At 62.8% G+C, this 27,872-nt stretch overlaps 5 protein-coding genes across 5 annotated transcripts; all 5 read left to right on the top strand.

The window, feature by feature from the left end:
- Positions 1-924: 924 nt before the first annotated feature.
- Positions 925-2,757, top strand: LDBPK_070070 (hypothetical protein, conserved; the record flags this gene model as incomplete). Its single annotated transcript, XM_003858401.1, has 1 exon — positions 925-2,757. One exon carries the CDS (start codon positions 925-927, stop codon positions 2,755-2,757), a length of 1,833 nt encoding a protein of 610 aa, XP_003858449.1.
- Positions 2,758-3,714: 957 nt separating this feature from the next.
- LDBPK_070080 (hypothetical protein, conserved) lies at positions 3,715-6,501 on the top strand (the record flags this gene model as incomplete). Its single annotated transcript, XM_003858402.1, has 1 exon — positions 3,715-6,501. One exon carries the CDS (start codon positions 3,715-3,717, stop codon positions 6,499-6,501), a length of 2,787 nt encoding a protein of 928 aa, XP_003858450.1.
- Positions 6,502-7,348: 847 nt separating this feature from the next.
- On the top strand, positions 7,349-18,148 carry LDBPK_070090 (hypothetical protein, conserved; the record flags this gene model as incomplete). The annotated part of the gene is made up of 1 exon (XM_003858403.1): positions 7,349-18,148. The coding sequence occupies one exon, from the start codon at positions 7,349-7,351 to the stop codon at positions 18,146-18,148; it is 10,800 nt and encodes a 3,599-aa protein (XP_003858451.1).
- Positions 18,149-19,776: 1,628 nt separating this feature from the next.
- On the top strand, positions 19,777-22,545 carry LDBPK_070100 (hypothetical protein, unknown function; the record flags this gene model as incomplete). Its single annotated transcript, XM_003858404.1, has 1 exon — positions 19,777-22,545. One exon carries the CDS (start codon positions 19,777-19,779, stop codon positions 22,543-22,545), a length of 2,769 nt encoding a protein of 922 aa, XP_003858452.1.
- A 4,591-nt stretch (positions 22,546-27,136) lies between these two features.
- Positions 27,137-27,298, top strand: LDBPK_070110 (hypothetical protein, conserved; the record flags this gene model as incomplete). Its single annotated transcript, XM_003858405.1, has 1 exon — positions 27,137-27,298. The coding sequence occupies one exon, from the start codon at positions 27,137-27,139 to the stop codon at positions 27,296-27,298; it is 162 nt and encodes a 53-aa protein (XP_003858453.1).
- Between the last annotated feature and the right edge of the window lie 574 nt (positions 27,299-27,872).

The following is a 27,872-nucleotide window of genomic DNA, read 5'->3' on the forward strand; positions in this document are numbered from 1 at the left end:
CCCCCCCACCCCCACCACACACACACACGAAAAGAGAATACACCGACACGAAGAGCGAGGCACCAGTGAGCCAGTGCGCTCGTGCAGGGCCCGCCTCGTTTTCCCTTCCGCCCCCTGACGTACATATCTGTCTTTCTCACCCTTTTCGTTTTTTTTTTGGGAGGGGGGTCTTTAGCATTGAGCTTATCTTGCCTTCCACCCACACCATTCTTTATTCGTGCCGCCCGCGCACAGGACTCCCCCTCCTCCTCTACATACGTCTCGCACACGCAACGCTCCCTCACCGCAGCTCGCCTGCGCGGAGAGCGGCGCCTCCTTTGCCTCTTTTAGCCCGCCCTTTTATGTGTTTGTTGCGCCCTCCCCCCAACGTATCCGTCGCCGTCTCCGCCAACCCCTCCCCTCTTCGCTACTCTTCTTTTTCAGTTGCGCGTGCGCGCGTGCCCGGGAGCACAGGGAAAGGGAAGCGTGTGTGGGCGACACAGCATACCGCCCCTTACCTCTACACATACGCAGGGCTGCAACTCCGACGCATACATAACACGCACGAAAAAGCGAAAGAATAAGAAAGAGGAGGATACACAGGCGCTCAAGACTGGGATTGAAAATCAGCGAACGTTGTCTCACTCGCTCACTCTCTCTTCTCCTTGCGTTTGGTGTTGCGCAGGTGTGAGGGGCTGCAGTGCGGCTTTCTTGTGTTTTAGCGTGTGCAGCTCGTCTGTGTTGACGGCAGCAGCTGCAGTTAATAGTAGGGTGGGCGCCAACATCTACTTTCGGTGAACTTCCGAAACCCTCCTACTCTTGTTACTTCTCTTCGTCTTTGCGTGAGGGCGGCGTGCTCTCTCTCTCTCTCTGCGCGTTTGTGTCGCTTCTATTCTTTCTTTCTCTGTGTGTGACACCTGTTTTGGGCTCGTCTCTCCCACTTTCATGCCAAGCTGTCTGTCGCCCTTCACCAGGGAGAGCGCTGCTGGCGCTGCCGGCACTGAGGACATCGATGACGCCCCGGGCTCGACGATCATCGCCGCCCAGCGCAGCCGCCTTCGCGAGCTGGTGGATCGTGCATACAGTGAGGCTCTTCGGACTGTTGCCCACCTAAGGCTGCTCATGCCGCTCTCCAAGTACGGCCTCGGCGTTGCCCTCATCTTGTGCGTGACGGTCATCTGGGTGGCGTCCTCGGTCTGGATCCAGTACATCTTCGGTTCCCTCGAGTTCAACAAGCCGTTCTTCCTCACGTACTTTAACACGACTGGGTTTTGCCTTTGGAACGCCGGCTTCTTTTTCTCGGCTCGCTGGCGGCGCACGCCATGGGACGAAACATCGCGGACGCAGCCGGTGTGCATCGAGGATGCACGGCTGGACTCGAGGGAGCCGTCGTCGACGGAGGAGGCGGAGGCGGAGGCGGGAGAAGACGCCAGCATTGGAGCAGTGAGGGAAGCGCCTCATCATAGCAGGAGCGTCTCGGGTGTGAGCCCGACTCTTTCCCACACCGTCCCGCACTGTCGAAGTCTTGCAGAGTGGGAGCTGCAGCGGCCACTGAACCACTGCTCACCCTCCTCGAACCTGATTTCACATGCTGTACCGCATTCGACGCAACCGCCCCACTACGGCCATGCTCTCCTGTCACGGTCGGCGATCACCGCCGTGAGTGCCCGCCACGCTGGAACGCCACCGCCGACGCCGCGGCTCCCCCCGCATCAGGTGCTGATTAGTGTTCACGGCACAGGCAGGAGTCTGCTGGAGGACAACGATGACATCGATGGCGGCAGCGACGTTGGAAGCGCGCACGGTGCGACCAGGTCGACGGTGCAGTTGCACTTCGCGGACGAGTGCCGCGACTATTCCCTTCCCACCTCGTCGGCGTCGAGTGCGCGAGAGGAGGTGGTCAGTGTCATCCTGGCGGATGAGGACGAGCTGGCCGACGCTACCCTGTGGCAGGTTGCGACGCGCCGAGAGGTAGTGATTTCCTCAAAGATGCTCCGCCACAACGGTACCGAGGCGCCGCCGCGACGCCGCTATCGTCAGCGCGCGCGTCGGCAGCGCATTCGCCGCTACTCGCTCCGGCGCATCTGGCGGTGCGCGCTCGTCTTCTGCCCGCTTTGGTTTCTAGCCAACTACCTCTTCAACCTCTCCCTCTCGATCACGTCGGTGGCCTCTAACACGATCCTGAGTTCCACCTCGTCGATCTGGGCGCTCTTCTTATCCCACATGGTGCTGCGGCAGCCTGTGGGGGCGCATCGATTGGTGGCGGTGGTTCTCAGCGTGAGCGGGACAGTTGTGGTGGGGCTGTCCGACAAGGACGCCGCTGGCGGGCACAGCACCGTTGGCGGCAACATCGTCGCGCTGCTGTCGGCGTTCTTTTACGCCGCCTACACGTCTGTGCTGAAGTTCCACCTGCCGGACGATGAGCGCTTTGCCATGGGGATGGTGTTTGGCGCTGTCGGCGTCTTGAACTGTGTTTTCCTGTGGCCCGGCCTGGTGCTGCTCAGCGTGACGGGTGCGGAGAAGTTTGCGTGGCCGTCCTGGCAGCAGCTCTGGCCCTTGCTGATGAACTCTCTCGTTGGCACCAATCTCAGCGACGTGCTGTGGGCCCGCAGCGTCGTGCTCACTTCCCCGGTGGTCGCCACGCTTGGGTTGTCGCTCACCACCCCGCTTGCCATGGTCGTGGACGCCATCTCCAAGAATGCGCACTTCAGCGGCGCTTACGTGGCCGGTGCTGTCCTTGTGATGGTGGGGTTTCTGCTCGCTAACTTGCCGATTTAGATCGACGTGTGGGTGTGTGACGGCGGCGCACGATAGGGGCAGCGTATTATGCGGCTGGACGAGTGGCAGAAGGGGGAGGAGGAGGGCCGCAGTACGCTGCCCGAAGTGCCGGAGCGCCTCTTGCTTTGGGGCTTCTCGTGCTTTGGGCGCCTTCGCACCTCTCCTCCTTCTTTTCGCCACGGAGCTGTGCGGTGGGCGTGTTGGATGCCCTGCCGTGGAGGCCGCCGTCTTGCGGCCGTTGTTTCTTTGCCTCTCCTTGGCCCATCCCTCTCTCTCTCGTAAAGGCGCCCCAGCTCCACGCGATCAACATCATGAGTGACTGTCAGACACATCCCTCGTTCTCCCCAGCGAGCAATCGCGTGCCTATGCGTGTCTGCGTCGAATCCAGAGGAGCGGGAGGGCGGGCCCACACGCGGTGCGGCATGTAGTCGATGAAGCGCGCTTGCAGGACCGCTGCCAAGGCAGAGAGAGAGACGGAGAGACCGGATTGCCTGTCCGCCTGCCCCCGCTTTGGGCGGGGCAAAGGGAAGCCGGCGCCACGACTGCAGCGAAGGGATCGGAAACGAGGATAATGCGGAACACGCGCCGCCCCGCCTCTTGGCTTCTTTTCCATGATCTCCCTCCCGACCCCGCTCCTACCCTGCTGTATCCGTGCGTGTGTGTGCGTGCGCGTGTGCTTGTGCGTGGATGTGGGTGTAGGTGTGGGGTCTGCATGCACAGATACCCGCCGTCCCCCTCGCCCCTGCTTGCCTCACACACACACACACACACACGGCCGGCTCCCCCAAGGTTTCACTGCCACTTACTTCCTCCCTCCTCCCCGCCCTTCCCGCGTTTCTATCTCCGAAATTTGTGTGTTTTATTCTCTTCCCGGGCCGCCTCGTACGTCTTCTCCTCTTTGCGTGGTAACGTGTTATTGTCGCGCCGTGTGTGCAGTCCTCGCTGCTGCACCGCCCCATGAATGAGCGCTGGTGCTCAGGGTTCGAACGTATCGCTTTTTTCTCTTCCCCCCTCCCCACTCCCCACTCAGTGGTGTGGACTTGCGAGGAAATGGAGGATCTGTGCCCTCGACGGGTGTGGGGCTTCTCGACGGGGTGCATCCTTGCCCCTGGGCGCTGGACACTCGACGTGGCCTCTCACCACCTCTCTCACACCTACGTGAAAGGCGACAAGGCCGCCACTGATTCGGCCGCCCCGGGCAACGACACCATCAGAGGAGATGCACTCCCGCTCGGCACGTCCAGCAACACGGCGCGCTTCGAGAGCATGGACGAGACCGGGGCAACACTGTACGTGACGGAGCTGTTTGTGCCGCATGCGAGCCACGTGGACGTCGCTGGCGCGGCTGCATCAGACGCTTCAGGGCAATCAAACTGGTCTGCAGAGAGACTGCGAGCAAGCCTCCTGCGCCAACCCTCATGGCGGGTCAGCCCGACCCAGGGACGTGATAGCGCGGCATCTCCCGCAACTGTGGCGGCGGAGAGCGGCTGCGTCGAGCGTGAGCGTGCGCCGCTGCGCGCATGGGTGGTGGAGGTCACGGCACTTCCTTCGCCTTCCTCGACTCTCGCGGCGGTGCCGCCTTCCACGTCTGCCGACATCGCCACCACCACCCCCGCTTCTTGTTCGGTGGCGGCTGCGCTGCTACCCCTTTTTCGAGTCTTCCTGGAGGTGGTGTGGGACGGCGGCACGTCAACATCAGCGGTCTCTCGCACCGTCGACGATGCGGTGCGCCGCATCCTGGCGCACCTAGAGTCACTTTACCGTACGCCAGCCCTTGAGCTGGATGTGTTCCGCTGCTTCGTCGGGAGTGCAGCAGCCAGCGACGCTGCTCCGGGCGGGTCGGCGCGAGTGTCTCCGCAGACTGCTAAGGCAAAGACTGTCGCATCTGTCGTCAAGCAACTGCGGGAACCGTGCGCGCCGCACGCGCTGGCGGACATGGGTACCGACGCTCTCAGCTCAGCCTGGGGGGTGAGCCTTTACTCGGCGGCTGGCGCAGCGTTTGTTCAGCTACTCCAACCCTCCTGCTCTTCACGACCGCCGCCGCCGCAGCAGCACCACCAGAGTGCCGTCGGCGAGGCACATGGAAGCCGGTCGTACTGGAGCCTGTACCTCGTCTCCGTATCTCCCGCCGCCAGGCATGGTGGTGCCGCCTCTGCGGTGCAGCACCTTCTCCAGTACGACCTGCAACTGTTCTGGGAGGGACTGGCGCTGTCCACGGCGATAGCGGGAGCAGAAACGGTGGTTGCGGTGGCTGCGCTCCCACTGGACAGCGCAGACGCCGAGCCGAGCTCCATCTACAGCTTCCCCTCGGTGGAGCGGGCGTGGGAGGTGCATGTGCATCGTTTTCTGAGCCAGCAGCGGGGTCAAGAGCACACGAGGGGTCTGGCTCGAGATAATACTGATGTGGACAGCAATGTGGGGCGTCACGACACTGTGCGGGAGTGGGAGCTGCGCAGACTTTCAACGTCGTCTCGTCCGGTGTTGGGGCAGCTTGACGCCATGCTGCACAATGCAGAGCTGCAGCAGTGTGTCGTGGACGATCCATCGCTAAGCAGCGGGGAGCGTTCCATGCGTCTGGTCGAACGCGATGTTGGGGCACCGCTGGTTGCGCCGCGGTGCACATCGTACCTTCTCCGCATTCGCCGCGGCGCTGCAGGTGGCGAACAGGTGCGTGCCAACGTCTCAGACGACCACGCGCACGGCTTTGCAGCGACGCAGACGCCTGCACCTACTGATGCAACGCATACAGACACACGAGCGGAGGAGCGGTATGTACTCCAGCTGCACGCACCACGGGTACTGAGTACACATGCACTGGTGGTGTGCATGGCTGTTCCCACGTCGTTGGTCGCGAATGAGAGCCGCCCGGATAAGCGCGCCGCGACGGAGGCAGGCGCGGAAGCGAGGGCCTTCAGCGCAGACGATGCCGGCTCCTTGGCAGCAGCAGCTCTTAGCGCGATGTACCGCATTGCCCCCTACGTCCCTTCACTCTGGCTACCACGCGAGGTGGCCCTGCGCGGCGGCAGTGGCGTCTGCTCGCGGTCAGGCAGGCTCCTGCTCCACTTGCCCGCCTGCGACGCGCGCTATGGCAACATCCACGTGGCTCCGGTTGCATCCAACGTCTTCACCACCCTTGGCTCCATCATTGCATGGAGTGCGCAGAGCCCATCGTCACGCCAAGGAGACGCTGCCGGTAGCGACACCTCGTCGCTTGTTTTTCCCACGTGCGCCTCCCTCGCTAACACGTGCGCAGTGTGGACGCTGATCGGTGACGGCCGCAATGCCGCCGCGTACCTTGAAGACACGGTGTCCGAGTACATGTACGACACCGGCGCTAAGAGTCTTCTCAACGTAGGGCAGCCGAGTCAGCACGAGCGCCAGCCAGGCCTGCTTGTAGTGCGACGAAAGCCAAAGAAGCGGTACAGCACGACAGGCTCCGCAACCGTGTCTGGGGCGGGTAATGGGACAGTGTCATCTCTTGCTGTGCAAGAGGTGTGCTCCGCGTGGCTGGACGTTGGTGAGACACACCGGTTGTTCCTTTCCGTGCGCGATGTCGGAGTTGGTGAGGTGCTGCTGGCCAAGGGCTCACTCGTCGGGCCGCACACTGAATTCCTCCGCAGGGACGGCAAGAGTCGCGATGCCGTCACTGCCGCACTGGAGGCGGCCAGTCGCGCGGAGGAGGCGGCGCTGGAAGAATGGATAGGCGGCTTTGCTGCTGCTGCCGTTGCTCCACAGCGCCGGTGATGGCAGGACTCACACATCTGCGATGCGCGCTAACGGCGACGTGTTGTTTGAGTCCGCGGCACGCGAAGGTTGTGCCTCGTAGGCACCCTTTCTTCGTTTTTTTTTGTGCTTGTGCACCATCGCATCTTGTCACGCATCACACCCTGGTCGTCGTGTTTGTGGCTGTGTTTAGCCGCACAGGTATGTGTGCCGCTTCAGCCGTGTGTGCAGCGAGGCGTGGTAGTGGTAATGGTGATGGGGAGGGGGCGCTCTTCTCCCAATCCAGCGCTCTCCTCTCCATGCTTGTGCCTCCTTTTCGTGCATGTCACCGAAGAAATGGTCACGGGTGTGATCGGTGTCAGGGAAGCGCGAAGGATTGCGGCTATCCTTTTCCCGATCCTGTGTTTCTTGCCAATGATCACATGGTTTCTCTCGGACAAGAACCGCGCCGCACCCCTATTCTCTTACTGAAGTGCTCTGCGCGGTATGCGCTGGGGGGGGGGTACTCGTTCCTTCACTCTCTGCCTCTCTGCGGCGTTTGTGTGTCGACATCCGTCTGCGCCGCGTCCATCAGTTCACGCACGCTTTTGCCTTCCTTGTGCGTCTCTATTGCATTCGTGTGCTCCGTGCTTCACGCCCCACGCCCGGCCGCTCTCCCTTTAAGGTTTGCTTCCTTCGATTTCTCTCGCTTACTCTCCTTGTGGAGGGCGTAGCTGACCTGCGTGCACATACACTGACGCAGTGTGTCTGTGCGTGCTGCGTGTGCAAGCGTCGTCACTGTGTGCACAAGGAATCGCAGAGCTGCTTCCACACACATACGCACGCGAATCGGAAAACGAACATTTTTCACGAGGTCGCTGCTCCAGACATGTCGTCATCGCCATCGTCATCTCCGCCTCAGGAGCCGCCGCGCGTGCTCTTTCCACAGGAGTGCTCCCATGACACGCACTGCATGAGCCACACGGGCAACCTCTACACCGCCCTCATCACGGGAGGAAGCAGACTGGTGCTGCTGAAGAACGGTGTGGTGCTAGCGCAAAGTTGCCCACTGTTCGACGAAGCGCCGACGGTGGCAGCCGCAGAGACGGCGGTGAGTACCGCGCCCCCAACTACCGAAGCCGCTGCCACCACGACGTCGAGAGGAGCGACAGCCTGCACAAGGGGCGAGTCTGCTCGGGCATTGCCGGCCTCGGCATCGCGGGTGTGCGCTGTGTCTGTGTACCATTTCACCGATGATGTCTTGCGCGTTGCCGTAGCCACGACAACGGACGTGGTTTTGTTTGAGTTCGATGATGCCGGGCAGCTGTGGCGCGACACCCGTGCATCTTCGTTTTGGCGAACAGCAGAGGGCGCGAACACTGTGCACGGCAGCGGGATACCACCGCCGTCCTCTGCCGCCGCGTCGCCGGGCAAGGATGGAAGTTCAACAAGTCGATGCACATCCATGCAAGGACGCAGCAACCTTTTCCAAACATCGAATGCATCTTCTTCGTCCGCCGCGGCGAAGGGCTCTGGGCCTATCACGAGCGGCGGGCAGCCAACTCAGAGGCAGTGCGGTTTCACAGGGCGGTTACGGTGGAGACACGTGACATTCCGCTTGGGCGCGACGTTGTTGGCCACTCGCCCTGGACTGACCGAGGACGGCAACACTTCCTCCTCTTCGACCGCCCCATACCCTGGCGCCGCGCCCACCGCTGCGGACGTGAGACTGAGAGGTGCGAGTGCCGCTGCTGCTGCCGTGCCGGTGCGGATATCTACGCCCGCACATCCCTCCGTCGTGCGAGCAGTGGACTTTGTGAGCGCGGACACATTGTGCATCGTGCTCGACACAGAGGCGGTTCTGATCGTGCTCGGTAATAGCCATGGCGCGCCGGCGCTCCCCTCTGTTGTGGGTAGCGCAGCTGCTGCCGTGCAGCTGCCGGATCGCGTAGTGTGGCGCTCCATGGGCGCCTACCGCAGCCTCGCCGTGTGTCGTGTGAATCACCACGTTGCCCTCGCATTGGGCCACGCCACGATGGTCGTCTTTCCCTCCTGCGTCTTTCCTGCGGATGATCAGGTGCCCATGTCGTCCCCTGCGTCGCCGAGCGTGGTGGACGAGCGCTGCTTCAGCCGCGTCGCGTCCACAGCCGCCCCCTCCCTGTTTTCTACAAACTCCGCATCAGGCGGCGCACACGTAACCGCGACGGTGGGGAGCCGTGACTTCGCTGTCGCACCAACGCCGGCCTTCTCGCCAACGTCGCGCCCGACCTTGGTCGGGGGCTTTGCTGAAACGCCTGGCCAACCTACAACGACGTCTGGAGCGTCCGCGTCGCCCGCGGCCGGGGCGTACACGACCCTGGCAGAGCGCGCTCTCACCACCTCGGTCGGCATCTACCACATCACTGACATGCAGTGGCACTGTGTCTCATCGCACACGCTGCTATGCGTCACGTGCACGCACCCGCAGGAGGAGACGGCATACATGATGTTGTACACAGTGCAGTCACTGTCGAGCGTGCGGCGGTACACAAATGTCATGAGAGAGCACGCCGATGGCGGATGGGGCCCGTGCCGAGGCGGGTACGAGGGCGAGGAGCTCGACATCGCCGACGCAAGCCTCCGCTTGTCTGGCAGGAGCGTCAAGAACATTGTGCAGCTGGTCCCCGCCGGTGTGATTGCGCTAGCCTACACCCCTTCTTTACGGATGGCCGGGCAGCACGCGTACCCGTGCACGAACGGCAACACCGCATTCCTTGTTGGGAACGCAACATCTCCGGCGTCCACAGCCGACACGCCGCTGCACCCTCCCTTGCTGCAACCCGAGACACCAGACGTTGCGGCGCTCTCTGTCAGTACGGTGGCCGGGACGACGTGGGGAGGGGCGCCGCCGCCGCCCATTGCCGAGATGCATACGAGCCTTGTCCCAAACTTCTCGCATTCTGCTGAGGCCAACTCGATGAGCAGCCGCATGGAGTTTGTGCACGTCGAGGGTGACGGCACTGTGCGGACGTCGAGTTACGCGTTTGGGCGACAGAAGCACGCAAGTTTTGCCAAGCAGCGCGCCGTTGGGCTGGCTTGTAGGGAGCTGCTGCAGCCTCTCCTGCGCCTTTACGGCTCCCTGGTGAAGGTCACGGTTCTGCCACCGTGGCGTACGCGACCCATCGAGCTCGGGCACGACACCAGCAAGCAACCGTGCGCGGTGGAGCTGATGCTCGGCGCGGCGCGGCGGTATCGAATGGTACTGCGCTTCACGAGTGGGGTGGTGCTAGCGGTGATGGTGGACCTCTCCGCCGCCGTGTATCGGGTGGAGTGCTTCCTGGCTTTGGGCTGCGCGCCGTTGTTGTCGCTGCGGACCGTGATGCCTCTGGCAGAGGCGGAAAAGGCGCAGGGGCAGCCGCCGCCATCTGTTTGGAACCCCGCGGGCTCGTCGACGATCCTCATCGCCGGCTTGCTCGGTTTCCCCACACCTGCGCTGCTGATTCCATCCGAGACGCCGCTGAGCTTGCCGAAGGCCCCTGCATCGTTTCTGGAAGGTGGAGAGGAGGGCGCTGAAGACTTGGGGGCCGTGCAGCGGGCTGGTGGCTCTATCTCGGCCGATTCGGCAGCCGTCACGCGCACCGCCTCCGCCACCTCATCACACAACGCTGCTCACGACGCTTCGAACTCCGTGGCGGCTGCGATGCCTCCTCGGACCGTGTGGGCTGTGGTGCTGCTGCAGGTAGAGCCCTCTGGTATGCAGGCGCGAGTGCTCACGGCGGCGCCGCTCACCGAGGTGCACATCCCTGGCGTCTCGTTGATGGCAGGTGCTCACGATGGGGGCGGCGGCGGTGGTGGCGCGCAGAGCGCACGCCCGCCGCCGAGTGCGCCGACGACTGCGAGTGCGGGCTCCATGTCCGCGAGGGATGCACCGCCAATGCCACTGACAGCCGCCTCGACCGCTGCAGCAGCGGGCTGTGCGGCACAGGTGACGGAGGACGACGTCGTCTCCTTCATGACTCTCAAGTGCCCGGAGAAACTTCGCTTCATGCCGGCACTGCTGAAGGCGGCTCAGCAGGACGCGGGGCGCTTGATGGCACAACTCATTGCCAAGTACGGGACTGCGGAGGAGAGCGGTGAAGCCGTCGGCGTCGCCCAAGCGTCAGAGAAGGAGGCCAGGGCGGATGACGGGGAGGTTGAGGCGGTGCCGGTCATGTCTCGCTCCCACCCCGTTGTGCGTAGTCTTTCGGTGCTGACCAGTGGTTGCATTGGTGCCGGAGGTGAGGTGCTGCTGCTGGTTCGCGCGAACGCGCTCTGCGGCGGCAACAGTGAGGGAGGCGAGGGCGGTGGTGCTGCGGCGCTAATTCGACTCCGTCCACCATGCCTCGAGGCACTTGCCCCGGTGCACCACCTCGTGGCTGCCGGCGGCTGTTACATCCCTTTCGAGCCCATTGTGGCCGAGTATGTGCCGGTGCTTGCAGAGGTGCAGCAGCGGTGGTGGTCAGAGCCGCTACGGCCAGCCCAACTGTCTTCGACGTGCGGAGCTACATCACCAAGACACTTGGAGGGCTCGGTGCAGGATGTTCGAGAGGCTCTGCGCGCCTGCCAGCGTGTCTCCGCCGCGGCGGAGGGGGCGGCGGTGGTGCAGTGCCAGGTTGTACCGAGATCGCCCGGGATAGCGTACGTTCGCGTACGCACTCCCCTGTCGCCGGACACCGGCGAGGCGGATGCGCCGACGGCCCTGCAGTGCCTTTCGCTGCCCTCGACGATCGACCCGAAGAGCATCACACGCGTGATCGGCGCCCTGCTAGTGAACAACGATGTTGTGATCGGTGTGCTCTGCCGCACCGCAGGGGACAGCAATGCCGCTTCCTCCGTCTTGTATCTCTACGGTTGCCCAGCTGTTCAGTCGCTCGCGGCGCCTGGGGCAGCTGCCGCTGCTGCTACGGCGAAGCCGAGCGACAACGCTGGCATGGCGGCGACTTGTCTCGCTTCAGGCTCTTCCGCGTTTACGCTTGAGGCAACGCTGCCCGGAGTGGACGCCTTCGACCTCAGCGCAAGTGGCGAAGCCGTGCTGCTGCGACGGTGGCCGGCCCAGGTGGGTATGCCACCACCGTCGGCAGAGAGCGCCGCCGTGCAGGGGTCGCGGTTCGAGCGCTGGCTGCGCTGCTTTCCCAAAGAGAGCGACAGCGGCTATTCCTACGTCCAGGACTGCACGTGGTGTCCGCCGTGCGGCACCACCGGCGGGCTGCTCGGAATCGGTGGCCGTGGCTCGGCAGTCGCACCGGAAACGGTGACGGCTCTTATGACTCTGGACGTGGCGGGGGCGTGGGAGGCAAGCACCGTGGGCCTCTCGGTAGCAGAAGCGGCAAGGCTGGGCAGAAGCCGCACGTCCACCTGCCACGTACTCTACGCGACTACCAGCAACTCCTTCATTCATGTCCGCCAACTCCCGTTGCGCAGCAGCGGCGCCACAGCGAGCGCGTCTGGCAGCTCATCAGCTTCCGTCGTCGGAGAGGCAGCACTGCCGCAGTATCATCCCGATGCTGTTATGCAGCTGATCGGCATGGCGCGATGGAACGCGCTGGCGAAGGTGTTGACGTGCGTCGCAGACGCGGTGAGGGCGGTGGTGGCGCCGGTGGGGGCTGACGGAGCAGCCTCGACTGTGGATGAGTCATCGAGTGTGATGCTGTTCGATCAGCCCCCGGAGGAGCTGGCGCGGCGCTTGTGCACCTCGGCCGTGGCGCGCGACTTTCATGGCCGTCCGCAGGTGGCGCAGGAAGAGGAGGTGCTGCGTCGGGTAACTCCGCCGCAGCTGTCTGTGGCGGCGTTACGCGACGAAGAGATGCAGGCCAACGCGATGGCACCGGCGCCGTCTTCCTCGGCGCCTTGCACGACGGCAGCCGTCCGCCTTTATGACTTCAGCGCCATCTGCGGCGCGCTCGTCAGCGAGCTTACCCAACTGCTTCCCCAGGTCACCCTGAGCGGACTGGATAGCCAAGAGCACCTGAAGTTGCTGTGCATCTTGCAGGCCTTACGTGACACGTTGCCGCTGAGCCGCAGCGTCGACGAGGCAGCGGCGCGGCATCTCTTCTACAGTCGCTACATGGGCCTTGGAAGACGCCTGCGACTGACGAACGTAGACGCACCAGCTGCTGCCGCCACGGACTCGTGCGCCCCCATCAACTCCGTGTTGCACTTCGAAGTTGACCGCACCGCCACGAGCACCGTCACAACGGCATCGTATTTGTGGGCGGCCATGTCTGACTCGCAGTCGACTCTCCTATCGCTCTTGTTCGACAAGGCAAGCACGGTGTACGTGGACGGCAGCGCTGGTGGTGCCCTCGGTGCCAGCGGTGGCGGTGGCGGGGGCACGGGGGCGGCATTGGCGCCGATCACAGGCGGCGCGTCGGCACAGGACCTGACCTGGGAGCAGGTGAAGCAGTCGGGGGTGGCGTTTTGGCTGCGCTCTGCGGCGGACTTGCGCGCCATGGCGGACCGCGTCGCTCGCCATCAGTATCAGTCGACGAAGGAGCTGACCGACTGTGCGCTCATGTACTGCACGGCTCGCAAGGCGGGCACGCTGGCGGCGCTGGCCAAGGCGCAGAACAACCAGAGGCTGCACGCCTTCTTTAGCCGCGACTTTGCAAACAACGAGCACAATCGTGCGGCTGCCGCCGCCAACGCGTACGCCGCCATCAGCAAGAACATGCCGCAGTACGGTGCGGCTTTTTTCCTGCTGGCTGGTGACGTTCGGAGTGCGGTGCAGGTGCTGCTGCAGCGGTGTCGCAACCCGTCCTTGGCCTTGTTCGTGCTGCGAGCAGCGGGCGACGGTCTGGAAGAGCAGCCATCGGCAGCGGAGACGACTCTGGAGTGGTACATCGCGCAGCGCACGGCGGAGGCGGAGGTGTGTGGTGCGCTGGACATGTGGGAGCTGACCTGCCTGAGCTGGCTCGACGTCAGCCCACCGCGGGTGTCGCCTGAAGTGGCGGTGCAGCGACGCGTCCGGGCGCTGCAGCGCATCGCGGCCCACCCCACCGCGCACCCCGAGGCCCTCTGTGCGCTGCGCTACGCCAGAGACTGCGTGGCCGCCCTCGCCTATCGCGGTGACCAATTTCTCTCACCAGCTCGTGAGGTGGTGCTTCTGCTGCGGCTCGGTCGCTACTGCTTGGCGCATCGACTAAGCCTGAATGGCTACCTGCACTACCACGACGCGGAGGCGCTGCTGAGGGGGCTGCGGGCAGAGGCAGCAGCGGCGGCGTGCTCTGGTACGCTGCAACGCACAAGTAATGGTGGGGGTAAGTCTCGCAGAGCACCGCCGCAGACGCCGAAAATGGCGGCCGACTTCAACACCGGAACGCTTCTCTTTCGTGGGTTTGATGGCAGCGACGACGACGACGAGGGCGGCAGCGACGACGGTGGAGCTTTCGCGCATGCACGACAGGGCAGTTCCTCCTCCGCTGTGGGCGTCAGCAGCGCTGACGCCTCTTCGCCATTATTCACGCTGTCCGATGGGGCGGCCGCTGCGGTGGAGGCGGAGGTGCAGTACGTGTACGCCCGCACCGGCGCTATAGTGCGGCCAGGCAGTGACGCTGCAAGTAGCGCGGGTGCTACTGCGCACGCTGGCGAGTGCGAGGACATTTTGCGCCGCATGCTGCTGAGCTTTACCACTGCTTCGCCCTTCATGATGACGTCGAACGTGGCGGCTGCCGATGGTGGCAGCAGGGCAGCGGAAACCGTGCTGATGCCGTCGCTTGCCATGTTGCCCTTGTCCTCAGAGCCGTCCTCGGTCCGGGCCAACCCGCACGCGCCATTCCAGCAGCTGCTGACATCGCTGCTACATCGTTTATCGGCCGTGGAGGTCAATGCGCAGCAGGAACGTCGTGCGACGGCGGGCAAGCCAAGCGTCAGTAACGGCGCCGCAAGCGGAATCGCGAACGTTGCCCAGGGTTGTTCACCAGTAGCGGTACTGCCACAAATGCAGCCAGCAGGGACTTCGCTTTCTTCGGCAGTGGCGGCTGCTGTGCCGTCTTTGAGTATCGCCACCCCTACAGCCGCAGACGGGGGCTGGCACGCCCTGTGCGTGCCCCTGCTTCACTTCCTCCTGAGCAGTGTGGCGTTGCATTGCGCTAACTATATCGTGCTGCTCGCCCTCCAGCGTGTCCCCGTCTCCACGGAAGGGGTGCTGAAGGCCGCGGTGCAGGCGAAGCTTCTGTCGGACGACGGTGACGCGCTGCAAGGAGCCGGCGACACCCCTCCCCCCGCTGCTGATGCTGCTACGGCGGCACCGCCGCTCGCTGCGCCACTATCCCCGTTGCACCGTCCTCTGATTGCCTTTTTCCATCTTCTTCTGCACCATATGAGACGGCACTACCGTGACGCATGGGCGGCTGACGGCGGTCGCCTCGGTGGTGGGCAGGCATCCACGTCACCGGGCCACCATCTGGAGGCATGCGGCGGCAAGGGTTGTGTGTGGGGAGTGACCAACGACGATGACACGGAAGTGATGGCGGAGGAGGATGGCGCAATGAGCGGCGGCAGCGAGGACGGCGGTCAGGTCTATCGGAGCATGTTCGACGCGCTTCTTGCTGCTGCGACCGCAGCGGAGGAGTCCGATAATTGTGCGACGCGGGTGGTTAGGACGTCCTGCAGTGCAGGGACAAACTGGAGCAGCTTTCGCGCACGGGCCGACGCGGATGGCGCCACCATCGATGCCGACGCACCTGGCGACTCGATGCCGCTGCACCTTGCAGACTCGGCTCAGGTGTCGCTGCTGCTTTCGTGTTGCCAGGCCCAGCTACACTTGCGGCTTATGGAGCACCTCAAGCAGCTGACACGGGCGGAGCTGGACTCGGAGGTGATTACGCCAACCGCGCAGCGCGCCATGGACGCCGGGATCCTCTATGCCGATGCGCTCTCCGCGGAGGCGAAGGCGGCGCTGGTGCAGCGTCGCATACTGCACTGCACACTGCTGCTAGACGTGACGTCCCGTTGGAGCACGCTCTCGGAGGAGTGCATGATGCGCATCTACGCAGCGCAGCCGCAGTACGCGCCCGGTCCTTTGACGGACCCCAATGGCGTTTTCCTAGAAGTGCAGCAGACGGTGAGGCTGATGCATGCGGTGTTGGTGGCGGTGCTGGACGCTCCGCCGAGATATATGCAGGCAAGCACTTCTCCGGCGACAGCGGAGGCCTCAGCGGCAGCCGAATGTGGTGGTGCAAAAATGGCTGCACACCGTGCGCCGTTCGATCCTGTGACGCCGCCGCCGCTGCCCAAGTCGTCGACCTCGTGGTTAGAGGACAACACACTCACGATGCTAGAGCTGTGTGCGACACAGCTGGAGCTGTTCTGGACGCTGCCGGCGCCGACACTGGCACAGTGCTGTCAGCTAGCAGCACCGACCCGCGCGGCGCTGGAACTGCTGCAGGAGTCTACTGCGTCACACACGTCGGCGCGAGCGCTGCTGGAGTGCATGCTGCGCCCAGTGAAGTTAGCAGCAGATCCCCTGGCGGAGCACAATCGTCTCGGCAACGCAGGCACGCCTTTCAACGACGCCGCCTCCGCCTCCCAGGGCCTCTTCGCCTTTTCAGCTGCAGCGACACCGGTCTCCTCGTCGCACATGACACGGACGGCGTCTCCCTGGGCACCTGACTTTACACCGTCGCCGGATGAACCGCAGCAGCGTAACGGCCACACCGAGGTGTACTGCCCCGCACTCTCTTACATGCAACTGGCGTGGATGCGGCGGCACCACACGCACGCACTGCTTCGGGGGCTGCTGCTCATGGTGACGCTGAATTGCGGTCAGGGACAGGGCCAACGTCCTGTCAGCACCGACCGCCTTATCCTTGCTCAACACAACCACAGTGTCACCGGGGTCCACTTCGACGCCTCCAGCTGCGACAGCGTGGTGTGGACGACTGAATCCGGCACCTCGGTTGGTCACGGCTTCCGAGAACTCCTCGCCGGGGACAACGAGGAGGCGCTGTGGAAGCAGGCAACGGAGCGAAACTTGGCGACGGCCGCCTTTACTCTTGGGCTGACCGCACAGCACGAGCGGCTGCGCTTGGCGGCGGAGCACGCGGAGCAGCAGTACACACCCGCTGTCATCGCAGCGGTGGCAGCCAAGTCAGCGCTCGAGAGCCGACCGCGGCTTGGCGAGGCGGCCAACGCGATGCCGTCCAGCCACCCGCACCTGCCGTTCTTTGTCTCTCGGCACCTCGACGGACACCTCGACCTCTACCCCTTCGCGTCTCAGGAGTGCGTGGCGAGCTTCCGCTGTGCGGCGCGTCACGGCCAAAGCGCGATGGGGCGTAGCGGCGGCGTTGGCACCAGCCACAGCAGCGCATGCGTATGGCGAGCGTGGGGAGTAGCGGCGGGGCCCACCGCGGCCGTACCGGCACACAGCGCGCGGCTGGCTTGCTCTGCAGTTGGTGCAGCTGTGTCCTCGTCGCTCGACCGCGACGACGGCTACGCCGTCACCCCCGTTGCCTTCTCCCCCAACGGCTACATCGTTGCCGCGGGCCTCTCGGACGGCTCCGTGGCGGGCTGGCGCTTTGCCGCGGCGGCCGTGGAGAGCCCGCCGGCGTTCTCCTTTCCGCCGCTGTTCACCCCCTCCGGCATACGCAGCTGCACGTTCTGTGGTGATCGGAGCTCGCTGATGGTGGTGGTCGGGGTGGCCAAGGAGCCGCACCAGTATCGGCACGGCTACGCGACCGCTGACTCGACGTCTTCTCTTGGCAGCAGTGCAGCCACACCACTCTCTGCACTCGCTCCTCCCTTGGTGCCCTCGTCTGTCGCAGCGGCCCCCGCCTCCGCATCCACCACGTGGCCCAGCACAGCTGCGAGTTTCGATGCTGGAGAGATGGTGGGCGAGATGCTGATCCTTGATACCATGCTGGGCGCCGGTGCCATCACGGCTCGGTGCGCGCTGCCCTTCATACCCTCCTACGCTGTCTACATCGCGTCTCTGCGAGCGGTGCTGATGGTGTCCTTGGAAGGCATGCTGGCCACGTACGCGGTGGCAACGGGCAGGTTAGCCGTACTGGGCACGGTGCCCGTTACGACGGTGCTGCGGTCTGCGCTGGGGCCGTCGCTCGGCGCCGACTGCGGTGATGCCGGCGCGGGTGCCGCGTCGTCTAGGAGCGGCGCATCGGACAGTGATACGGTGTACATCACATGTGTGGCGCGCAGCAGCTACGACCCACTCGTTGCACTCGGCGTATCCAACGGCCTGGTACTGCTGCTGCACTTCCGCAGCATCAGTGCGGCGATGGCACGGACGGAGCGGCGCATCCGAGACGAGGGCGAGGACACGTTTGTGTATTACCCACCACGCGCGTTTTCCGCCGGCTCCGACACAACCGAGAGCCGCCGCAGCAAGCGCAAAGTTGCTCAGCAAACGAAGAGTGGCGCGGTTGCATCGGCCAGCGCGACGGCGCGGGTGACGAGCGAGGTGGCGGCGCCGGCGATGGGCAAGGAGTTTCTCGCACGGCTTCCAGAAAAAACGGTGTTGAGTGAGGCAACGTACATGCAGGTGGCGCCGCACATCAACACCCGCAGCGCCATCGTAGATCTCGTGTTTAGTCCGTCGATGCTGCTGGCCGGGTTGCAAGATGGGAAGGTGATGGCGGCCTCGCTCATCGCGCACGCGACTCGAGCGCGTCTCACGGCCGGCTGTACGATCCCGAGCGATCTGCTAGAGTGTCCGTGAAGCCTGAGTGTGTCTGCACGCAAGATTCTCGTGTGGAGACAAAACCTTTAAGTTACATGAATGCCGTGCGAGGCCCTTGTGCACGCATGTCTCTCTCCCATTCCTTTCCGACGTTTCTATGTGCGCGTGTGTGCGGGCATATGCGCGCAAAAAAGAAAACGCGAGAGACCCCGGAAGCGCACCCAACACCACCAACGGATGCGATGTGTGCCGTATCGCGAGGCGATAAATCGCCGAGCCCGCATAGGGCCTTTTACGGGTACTGCTGCGGACATGCTTCTCGACGCACGCACGAGTTGCCCCCCGCCCCTAACACGCACGTGCAAAGACATAAAGGCACACAGCAAGCAACACAGAGACACACTTTATATGCGTGGATGTCTGTGCGCACGCGAGTTATGTCTCGATCTCTCTCCCTCCCTCTCTTTACCTTATGCTTGCTGTTGTGCGTTGCCGTTTCGAAGCTCTTGTTTTCTTTGACACTCACTCGTCCGCCGCCGCCGCCCTCCTCCCCCCCCCCCGCTGACACCGTCACCATCATAGTCGTCTCCCCCGTCATCCCTCCCATTCTTTCCCTGTTCCGCCTACGCACATCTGCAGACGTCAGCATAGCGTATTGCTTCTTCTCTGGTACTTCTCTGCACCTCGACCCCCACTCTCTTTTCCAACAGCAGCCCCCCCCCCTCCGATCACATCGAAGGTGAGCCGCTGTGCGTGTGAGTGTGTGCGTGTGTGCCGAGTGACGGTGAGACCACTGCCCTCGTTCGATATCGGTGCGCACTTGGAGAGAGAAGGAACAGAGAAGCATAGTCTGTCCCCAAGAGACACGCGCACGCACACCGACGTAGCTGTGCCGAGGCGTAGACCGTGGCAGAGCGCCATCTGGCCCTACCACCCTTCATCTCTTTCTCTCGCTCCCATCAGCGGCTCTAGCACCGTGCTCCTTGAGTTGTTGGGCAGACACCTTGTTGGCCCTCACAGACTTGTACAAACCTGCCGCGGAGGCGGACACACGCAACGGCAGGGTTTGCATCCCGCTTCTTCACGCCCTTTTGCTTGATCTTGCTTCGCTTGCGTGGTTGTTCGGCCTCCCTTGTACCCCGCTGCCTGCGCAGAGGCGGCCTCGTATCTCTCGAACTCTACGTCTTGGTGACCCCGCCCGTGCGCTTCCATCGGAGGGCACCGCGCCTGTTTGTTTTTCCCGCAGCCACACTCCATCGCACCTTTCGTTCCTTCGCGTTTCTCTCTGGCTGACGGATGGGTTGAGCGACTCTGCGGTGGCGCCGCTGCGGCTTCCTTTTCGTGTTGTGCGTGTGTGTCTTTGTGGTGGTGCTCTTCCGCCACCAGCACAAAACGCGGCGTTGTCTTGAGCATCGTCATCGACGACGACGACGACCACCACCACCACCACGGCCCCCACCACCACCAGTCGTCTTTCTTCTGACACTTCCCCCACATATCTCGTCGTGTGCGCGTGCGGTCGTGGCTGGCTGCATCCATTCGTGTCGGTGCGTACCATTCGAGCACGACGTTTTGCCCTGGTAGGCAGCACGCTACCGAATCTCGTCGGCGGTGCATCATCCCACCCCTCCCCAAATTCTTTCCCCCACCCCCTTTTTTCGACCCGAATGCGAGATTCCTGTCGAGCGCGCACGCCGTCTCCGTCGCATCTCGTACCGCGGGACTGCGAAGGTGCCTCCAGTAACACCTGTGGCAGCGGTGGCGGTGACCCCACTGTGCGACCGAACTCGACTACGGCGCGTCCGCGACAACGTCCGCACCACCACCAGCAGGGCCCTCGCAGGGGGCGCCACTTCACAGACACACAGGAGGGTAACGGCAAGAGCAGCCGCTCGAGCCGTGGCAGCGTCGGCGGCTGCGTCGTGCCGATGTGGATGAATGCGCCTCCGAATGTGGTGGGCGGCGTTGAGAGGATGGCAAACAACTCACACCAGAGCTCGCTGTCGTCGTTTGCGGCCGCGGTGGTGAATCGCCCGCCAGGGACCTCCACATCTCCGACCACGCAGCACAAGCAGTGGGAGGCGGCTGCGCGTTCGACGAGTGGAGCTGCCTCGACCTCGCTGGCTGCGGCCGTCGCGTTCGGCCCATCGGCGTGCGTGGTGGCAAGCGGTGCCGCTGTTTCAGGAACGCAACGTAGCGACCACAGTCCCACTGGCACTGCAGCAAGGGTAGCGCAGATGCCATTGCGGGGTGCGCCCAGCGCGGCTGCAACACCGCAACACGACTGCCCATCGCGTGATTCGTCGGGGTATCCTCAGGGGTCATCCCCCACCTCCCTTCGCCTTCACGCGACTGCCTCAACAGCTACCGGCACCGCCACCTGCGGCAACCTCGCTGATGCGCAGCGCCGCCGCAGGCTCAAGCCACCGCCAATCATGAGCGACGTTGCCAGTGCCTCGGGTCGTCGCTCGTGCTCGTGCCCCAGTACTCGCAGCGCCACGGCGATAGAGGCCACCATCGCGTCCTCTCCACTTGCGACCTACACCGTTGTGGCAGCAAGCCCGAGAGCGGCAGCGGCAGTGACGCACCCGGCTCGCACACTTCGAAGCGCCGGCAGCCCGGCGAGTCCAAGCGATATGCTACCACAGGGGCCCGTGCCACCCCCTAACCCCGACTTCAAGCCTCTTGGGCTGTGGAGCACCTCGCCTGCCTCCGCCGCCGCCTCAACTTCAGCGACCACTCTAGAGCTCAAGGCGTCAACGGCAACAGCGAGCGGCGCAGATGTCGGCAGTCTCCTCACGCACGAGATGGACGGCGGCGTGGTCATCGTTGACCCTCACCAGACGCCGGACGATCTCGTCTGCGGTGTGTGTATGTGTGTGTGCCGGCAACCGACAGCAGCGGCGTGCGGGCATCTTTTCTGCCGTCGCTGCCTTCAATCGTGGATGCAGGAAAATCGGACTGCAACATGCCCGCTGGACCGAACCCCGATCCGGGTGGAGCTGCTGCACACCGACGCCCGCGCGCAGCGGCAGATCAACGCGCTGCGATGCCGCTGCCCCGCCTCGCTCTCTCGGGCATCGCAGTGGGCGTTGCGGCAGCTCGGGTCTGCGAGTCATGTGCTAGGCGACAGAGCAGTGGAGGACGAGGCGGACAATGATGACGCGAGGGGCGATGAACGCGCACGACGGGAGCACCCGCGATGTACGTGGGCTGGATGCGTGTCGGACGCTGAAGCACATTTGCGTCAGTGCCCGTACATCATCATCGAGTGCCCATTCGCCAAGCGCGGCTGCTCGGCGGAGATGCCACGGGTAGATATGGCGGGACACTTGAAGAGTGGCGTGGCGGACCACCTGCTGCTTGTCTCGCAGGCCCTCGACGCGTCCACGGAGCAGTACCGGGTCTTGCAGGGGGAGGTGGAGGTGCTGCGGCAACGCTGCCCCATGCATTATCCCGTTGCCCTCCCCGATGTGCCCACAGGCGGACCAGCCGGAATTTCGGAGCCGGCGGTGTCGCTGTACTCGTTATCCTTGCATGGAGCGGATGTGCCCGCAGCGGCGCTGGCACCGGCTCTCGTCATCGCCGGCGGCGGCGGCAGCAGCAGCGGTGCAACTCCCATTGCGATAACGGCGTTCCCAGAGGAAGTATCGCCGGAGAGCGGCTCCCCGACTCGAGTGGTGGGGCCGTTTGGCCACGGCGCATCCGCCGCGGTCGACTACCCGTTCCCTGTCTTTTCGCATTCGCAGCCGCCGTATCCACCTCCGCACCACGGTTCATCGACGATAGCCACGCAGACCAACGTGCGCCGGCACGCAGCTACCGACGATATGCTGCTTGTTGCCGCCCACCGCATGTCCAGCGGACACGATGCCACAATGCCGATGCCGGCGGACACGACGGCGCTGTGCACTTCACCGCATTTTGGCGCACCACCGACCTCCGTGTCCGGCGCCAACACAGCAGCGGCGGCGCCGACCTTTGCCCTTCCTGCCGGTGCAGCAGCACCGATCCCTGCCCAAGTTGCTAGCGCTCCTCCGCGTGCGGCGCCGGTGGTGGGCAGCGGCCACTGCGTGGATCGGTTTGTTTGGGTCATCACCGACATGGCGTCGCGACAGGCGCCATGCTACAGCCGCTCCTTTACCTCGCACGGCCTGTCATGGTATGTGGGCATTGACACCACCGCCTCATGGGAGCAGTGTGGAGTATACCTCTTCACCGAGGGTCACGAGCACCGTGTCGACTTCCGCGTGATCCTGTACCACGAGGACCCGGCACGTGACGTTGTGCACGTCGTGCGGGACTGGCAGGAGGACTACATTGGAAAAGGCTGGGGCCCACTGCGCTTCATCAACCGTTTCACGCTAGAGCAAGACGGCTTCCTCGTGAGCGGCTGCCTGCGCGTGGGGATCGAGGTGGTGAGTGGACCGTACTGAGCGTGCGCGCTCCTCAATGGAGGCATGTGTGCTAAGGTTCACCCCATGCACGCACGCACCGCCCCTGCAGACGACACGAAGGTACACTCGCAGATGGCAAAGAAGCCAGATAGAGAGAGACGGCAGCGCAAGAGCAGGCAGAGAGGGACCAGGCGTGGTTTGCGTTAGCGCGCGAGATCGATCCCACATCGAACCTATCCCTCCCTTCCGATCTCTCACACTCACCTCCCTCCACGCACTCGCATCCCCTTACCATCAAATATATATATTTCTTCCATGCAAGGGTGTGGTGGAGACCATCGCTTCACGTTTCTTGGGCGCGTGTGCGCAGGGTGCACGCCGGCGCATGTGGGTTGGCGTTTCGCTCGCATTTCTGTCTTGCCTCCCTTCTTTTTCGCATTGCTTCCTTCGCTCGGGCGCGCGCTGAGTTGAGCTGGAGCGACTCTGCACACGCACATCCACACGCTCACCCTCGCAGACACGTACCCGATACACCTGCCCGTAAGTGCGTGCGTGCGCGTTTCTCTCTGAGTAGTTCTTCATGTTTCTTTCTCTGCTGTGGAGCTGCTCAGATGACGTCGGAGGAGGGGGGCACGCGCACCCCTCCGCGCGTGGCATCTCCGGGTCCGGTGTGTCCAGCTCGGTCTGGGTGGACGCCGAGCAGCCCCCTCTCCCCGCCCCCATCCCGGCCGAATGCCGAGCCACTTCTGGCGGTGCGCGTGCCAAGCGCCTACGACGTGGGCGAGTGAGAGCGAGTCGTCGCTGCGGATGTCGGCGGGCGGGTCCCGGACGGCGTGGCGCCGGGGCGAGCGGCGGCAGTGAACGCGTTTGTGGTTCTCATCGGATAGGCAAAAAGTGTCCGGGCGACTCGAGCGTATGCCACACCCGACCCTCGCACCGCCTGCTGGTGTGGGGCGCCTGAGAGCCACCCCCCGGAGAGAGGGAGGGGATGCACCAGCGATGACGACGTGCCTGATGGGGGAGCGGCTGTGAGGCGCCGTACGAGGTGCTGGGTGGGTAGAGCGGTGTTGGCCCTGACGCTGTATGACCGAGAAATGGGGGCGCGCGGACACGAAGCGAACACGTGTGCGTTTCTGCCTTGCGCTGCACCTCTTTTCACTCGACGAGCTTGCCCCGCCTCTTCCCGTCCCCGCTTCCTTATGAACGGAGGCCGTCCATGCATTGTCTACTGCACGTGCTTGTGCGTGGCCCTCATCTGCATATGCGTGTGTGTCCCTGCAGATGTGTATACGTGTACGGGTGGAGGTGCGGATGCGTAGATGCGGGCTGCACCGGATATCTCCTCTCTGTCTCGGTCGTCGCGCGTCTCCGTGCAGACGTGACGGTGACGACAGTGACAGTGATTCGTTCCTTTTCGTCTTTCGTCTCCGCCGTGGGCGGCGGTTTATGGATGCACACGTGTGAGCACGTATCGGCGTGCCGATTTGGTGGAGTGCAGAAACGAACGGAAAGGAAGCAACGTGCCACGAAAGCGCACAACAACCGATAGCGAGAACACGATATATACGTAGAGAGACAGGGAGGTGCCGATGTGGCTGCTCACACTCTTCCCTGCTTCACTTCACTTCATCATATGCGTATGTACTTCGCGTGTTCGTCCGCGCCTGCGGGTGTCGGTGTGTGCCTGCGTCTCTCTGGATTCTCTATTTCCTGTATATTTTCTTTACCTTCGTGTGTGTGGTGATGACTGTAGGTTTCTCGCTTCCCTTCTCTCTGTCCTCTTGCTCTGCTTGTCTCTGCGTATGGATAGGTACATGCATGCATGCATGTACGTGTATACATGGGTGTGTACATGGATGTCTATATGGATATATGTATAGTTACATGTACACATATATGGGTTTGTACATGTGTGCATGTGTGTTTATGTGCGTGTATCGGTGGACCTTCTTTTCAGATGTGATGACAGGCACCATCGACTCGACTCTCTCTTTACCTCTCGTATACATGCACGTGTATACTTGGAGGCAGGCTTGCACACGCTTTCAGCTGGTCGTTTATGTGCATATCCGTGTTTGGCTGGTGTGAGGGTGCGCCCCTTCCTTTTTTTCGTTTGATTGGCTGGTCCCTCCTCATGGAACCGCGTCTCTTTTCCTGCGTTGCACACACGAAACACCTCAAAACATGTTCTTATTTCTTCTCTGTATCTGAGCAACCCACATGAGCACCAGCCTCGTGCCCGGAATGGCATGCTGAGATGCGTGTGCGTGCGCTTGTGTCTGTCTATGTGTTCTAGCTCTTCTTTCTTTCTCTGCGTCCAAACGCTACTCATCCTATTCATGTCCCCCCCCCCATGTGCATGCATGCGTGTGTGTATGTGTACCCGTTTTAGTCATGTGCTTCTTCTGCTTTCGCCTTCGCTCGTCGCGGCACCACTCCCCACTCTCTCTCCCTGTAATGTGTCCAGACTCATCTTCTGTCGTGCTCGTAATCGTTTCTGCGTGTATATATATATATATATTCATGTGTATATATATGTATACATATATATTTACTGGTGTGTGTGCGTATGTGTATCGCTCTGTCTCTGCATGTGCTTCTTTGCTCATCCTTTCCAACTCCTTCTCCTTGCTGCTGCAGCCTACGCCTGCACGCGTGCCTTCGACAAGCCTCTCCCGCTTCTTGTGTTTGCTGCCCCCCCCCCCCGCGTCGAGTTCTTCTGCGTTCGACAAGTGTCACTCGAGAGAGGCAACCGCATACCAAGTCTCACGCACACCATGTAAACCTGCAAGCTGCATGTGCGTGTGTGTGTGTGTCTGTGCTATCCTCTGCTGCGCTGTGCATCCTTCTCTTTCTCTCTCTTCCTACATGCCCTCCCCGACGCAGACGCAGGCGATATGTGCGGGCAGTACCGGTGCATGCATGGATGGATGTGCCTTTGGCCGATACCGCATGCGTGCTACGGATCGGTAATCTATCGTGATCTTTCTCTCTTCTGTGTGTTCGCCTCCTCGCTTCATCGTGACGGCGCCCTGCGCGCCATTCTAAGCTGCCACTCGGCTCATTCATTTTTTTTTGTTGCGATCATCAGGATGACCTTGGCTGTACTGCAAATCTCCCGCCCCGAGTGCTCATCGCTCTCGTGATCTTCTGCCCCCCCCCCCCAATGTACGACTTCCTCCCGGCCTTGACTTTCTTCACCTGCCTCTCCGTCGTGTGCATCCGCGGTCCCTCTCCCGCGTTCGGCGTTGCTACCAACTACGATCAGGAGAAAAAGGCGCTGGATCCGCCCTCGCCATCTCCGTTTTCGCCCTCCCTCATCCGCCCACCCCGGCCACTCTGCTCCTCACCGTTGCGAGCATCGTCATTTTGGTTTTACTTGCCGTGTCCGCGCTGCACGCGATGGATGTCTTCTTCCCGCTTCCTCTTCAGGATCGCCGTGAATGGGTTGCATCCGCACCACGGTTGGTCGCTCCTTGTGAAAGGCAGGCAGGAAGAGATGGCATAGCAGGCGGGTGTGTGCGTGTGGTGGGTTGGGGCGCTCACACTCTCCATGGGCATCTCTGCGTGTGCGCGTTGCTGTGTGCTCGTTCCCGTGCTCGCCTCGCTTCGCTGCTTGGTTTCTGTTCTTCCCGAAAACCCGCTTCGCCTCCACCGCCCTCCGCGGTTGTTGTCCGCGATGGTGCAAACGCCTCGTCCGTTGGGGAGTGGTGGGAGAGGGGGAAGGGAGGGTGGGTGGGTGCTTGAAATAGTGATCGCATGCGTGTGTCTCTCATCACTTTACTTATCGCCCTCACCCCCTTCCCTCTCGTTAAGGCCGCCGTCACCACGCACGGGACCTGCCTGCGCCCCTCTCCAGAAAATACGCTTCCTTCATTATCGTTATCGTCATCGTGGTGGTGGACATAGTCGTCTACGCGGAGCGCTGGCTCTTGTTGCAGGCGCAGCGCCATCGCGAGAGAGGCGATAGCTTGCGGGAGCATGCGTGTGCAGGTGCGTGCGCCACCTCAGCTCAGGGAGAGGTCCAACTTCATCGACACACGCACGCTCGCAAGCGCACCCCTAGAGAGCGAAAAGAGGAGCTCAGCGGTACACAGGATCAACGAGAAAGTAACGCGAGCGTCTGAGAGAGAGGGAGGTGAAGGGGGGGTCTTGCGCACGCACAGACCTTCTCCTCTACTCTTCACCCATTATAGCCCTTCCACGCACACACACACACAAACACCGAGGTGAGGCATGGCTGTCGCCGCTGATGGGCGGAGGGTGGACGAATTAAGGGTTAGCGGCTTATGTGTGTGTGTGTGTCGACCACGACAGTGCCGCTGCAACCCAACCCTCATCACCCTCTTTTTTCCGTTTCTTTCTTCATGTCGATGTGTGCGCGCGCGCCTTGCTCGCCCTGCACGTGCGGCTAACTCGCCATGAAACGAGCGAGTGAGAGAGAAGGTGCACCAGCAGCAGCAGCACGTGCACGTGGATGCGAGCGCAGCCCCCGTGACCTAGCGTGGCCTCCAGTAAGAACTCTCTCTCGCCTCATCTTCGCTTCTCCTTATCTTCCTAATCCACTTCCATCGCTGCGCATCCTGCCGAACTTTCGTGTGCGTGTGGGAATGCGCACACGCCTCTGTGTATGAGCGTGTGTGTGTGTGTGTGTGTGTGTGGTACGCGGAACTTGTTCGCCGGTACCCGACGATTACGTCGCGCATCTTCTCCATCTGCGTATTTGCCCAAGCCACCGCTCACACACCCCACGAGTGAGCCTGCGCCTGCCAACGAAAAAGCTAAGGACTGAACTTTTGTTTCACAGCCACCTATTCCACTGCTTCCGCTCCCCGTTCGAGTTCATCTTGATGCTCCGTCGCTGTGCGCCTCTGCTCATCGGCTTCGAGGGCGACACCTTCGTCTCCGCCATAAAGGACAAGCAATACCTTGCCCACCGCCTCGCCATTCTCGGCAAGGAAGACCCTAATTTCAAGGTGCAGCGCATGTCAGACGATGATATCAAGCGCTTCACCACGTCGCTCGGGTCGGCCGAGTCACTCTTCAACAAGCAGGCCGGCGCCATCCCTACCAACGTTGTGGACGAGGAGACCGGCCGCGTGATTGGCAGCACGCAGCCGGACCCGACGCGCTACGGGGACTGGGAGGTGAATGGGCGCTGCTACGACTTCTGAGAAGCGTGCGAGAAGGCGGGGGAGGGGAACCTGAAGGAGGAGCTACGGCGGCGACGGCTCAGGCCCAGTACACACGCGCACACACGAGCGCTTTCACGTATGCAGGAGTATATAGGCACACTATTTCCAAAGAGGTCATTGTCTCTCTCTCTCTCTCGCTTTCACACGTCCTGCAGCTCTCCTCTACGCCCC

This window comes from Leishmania donovani, chromosome 7, assembly GCF_000227135.1.
Source record: "Leishmania donovani BPK282A1 complete genome, chromosome 7".
NCBI lineage: Eukaryota > Euglenozoa > Kinetoplastea > Trypanosomatida > Trypanosomatidae > Leishmania > Leishmania donovani.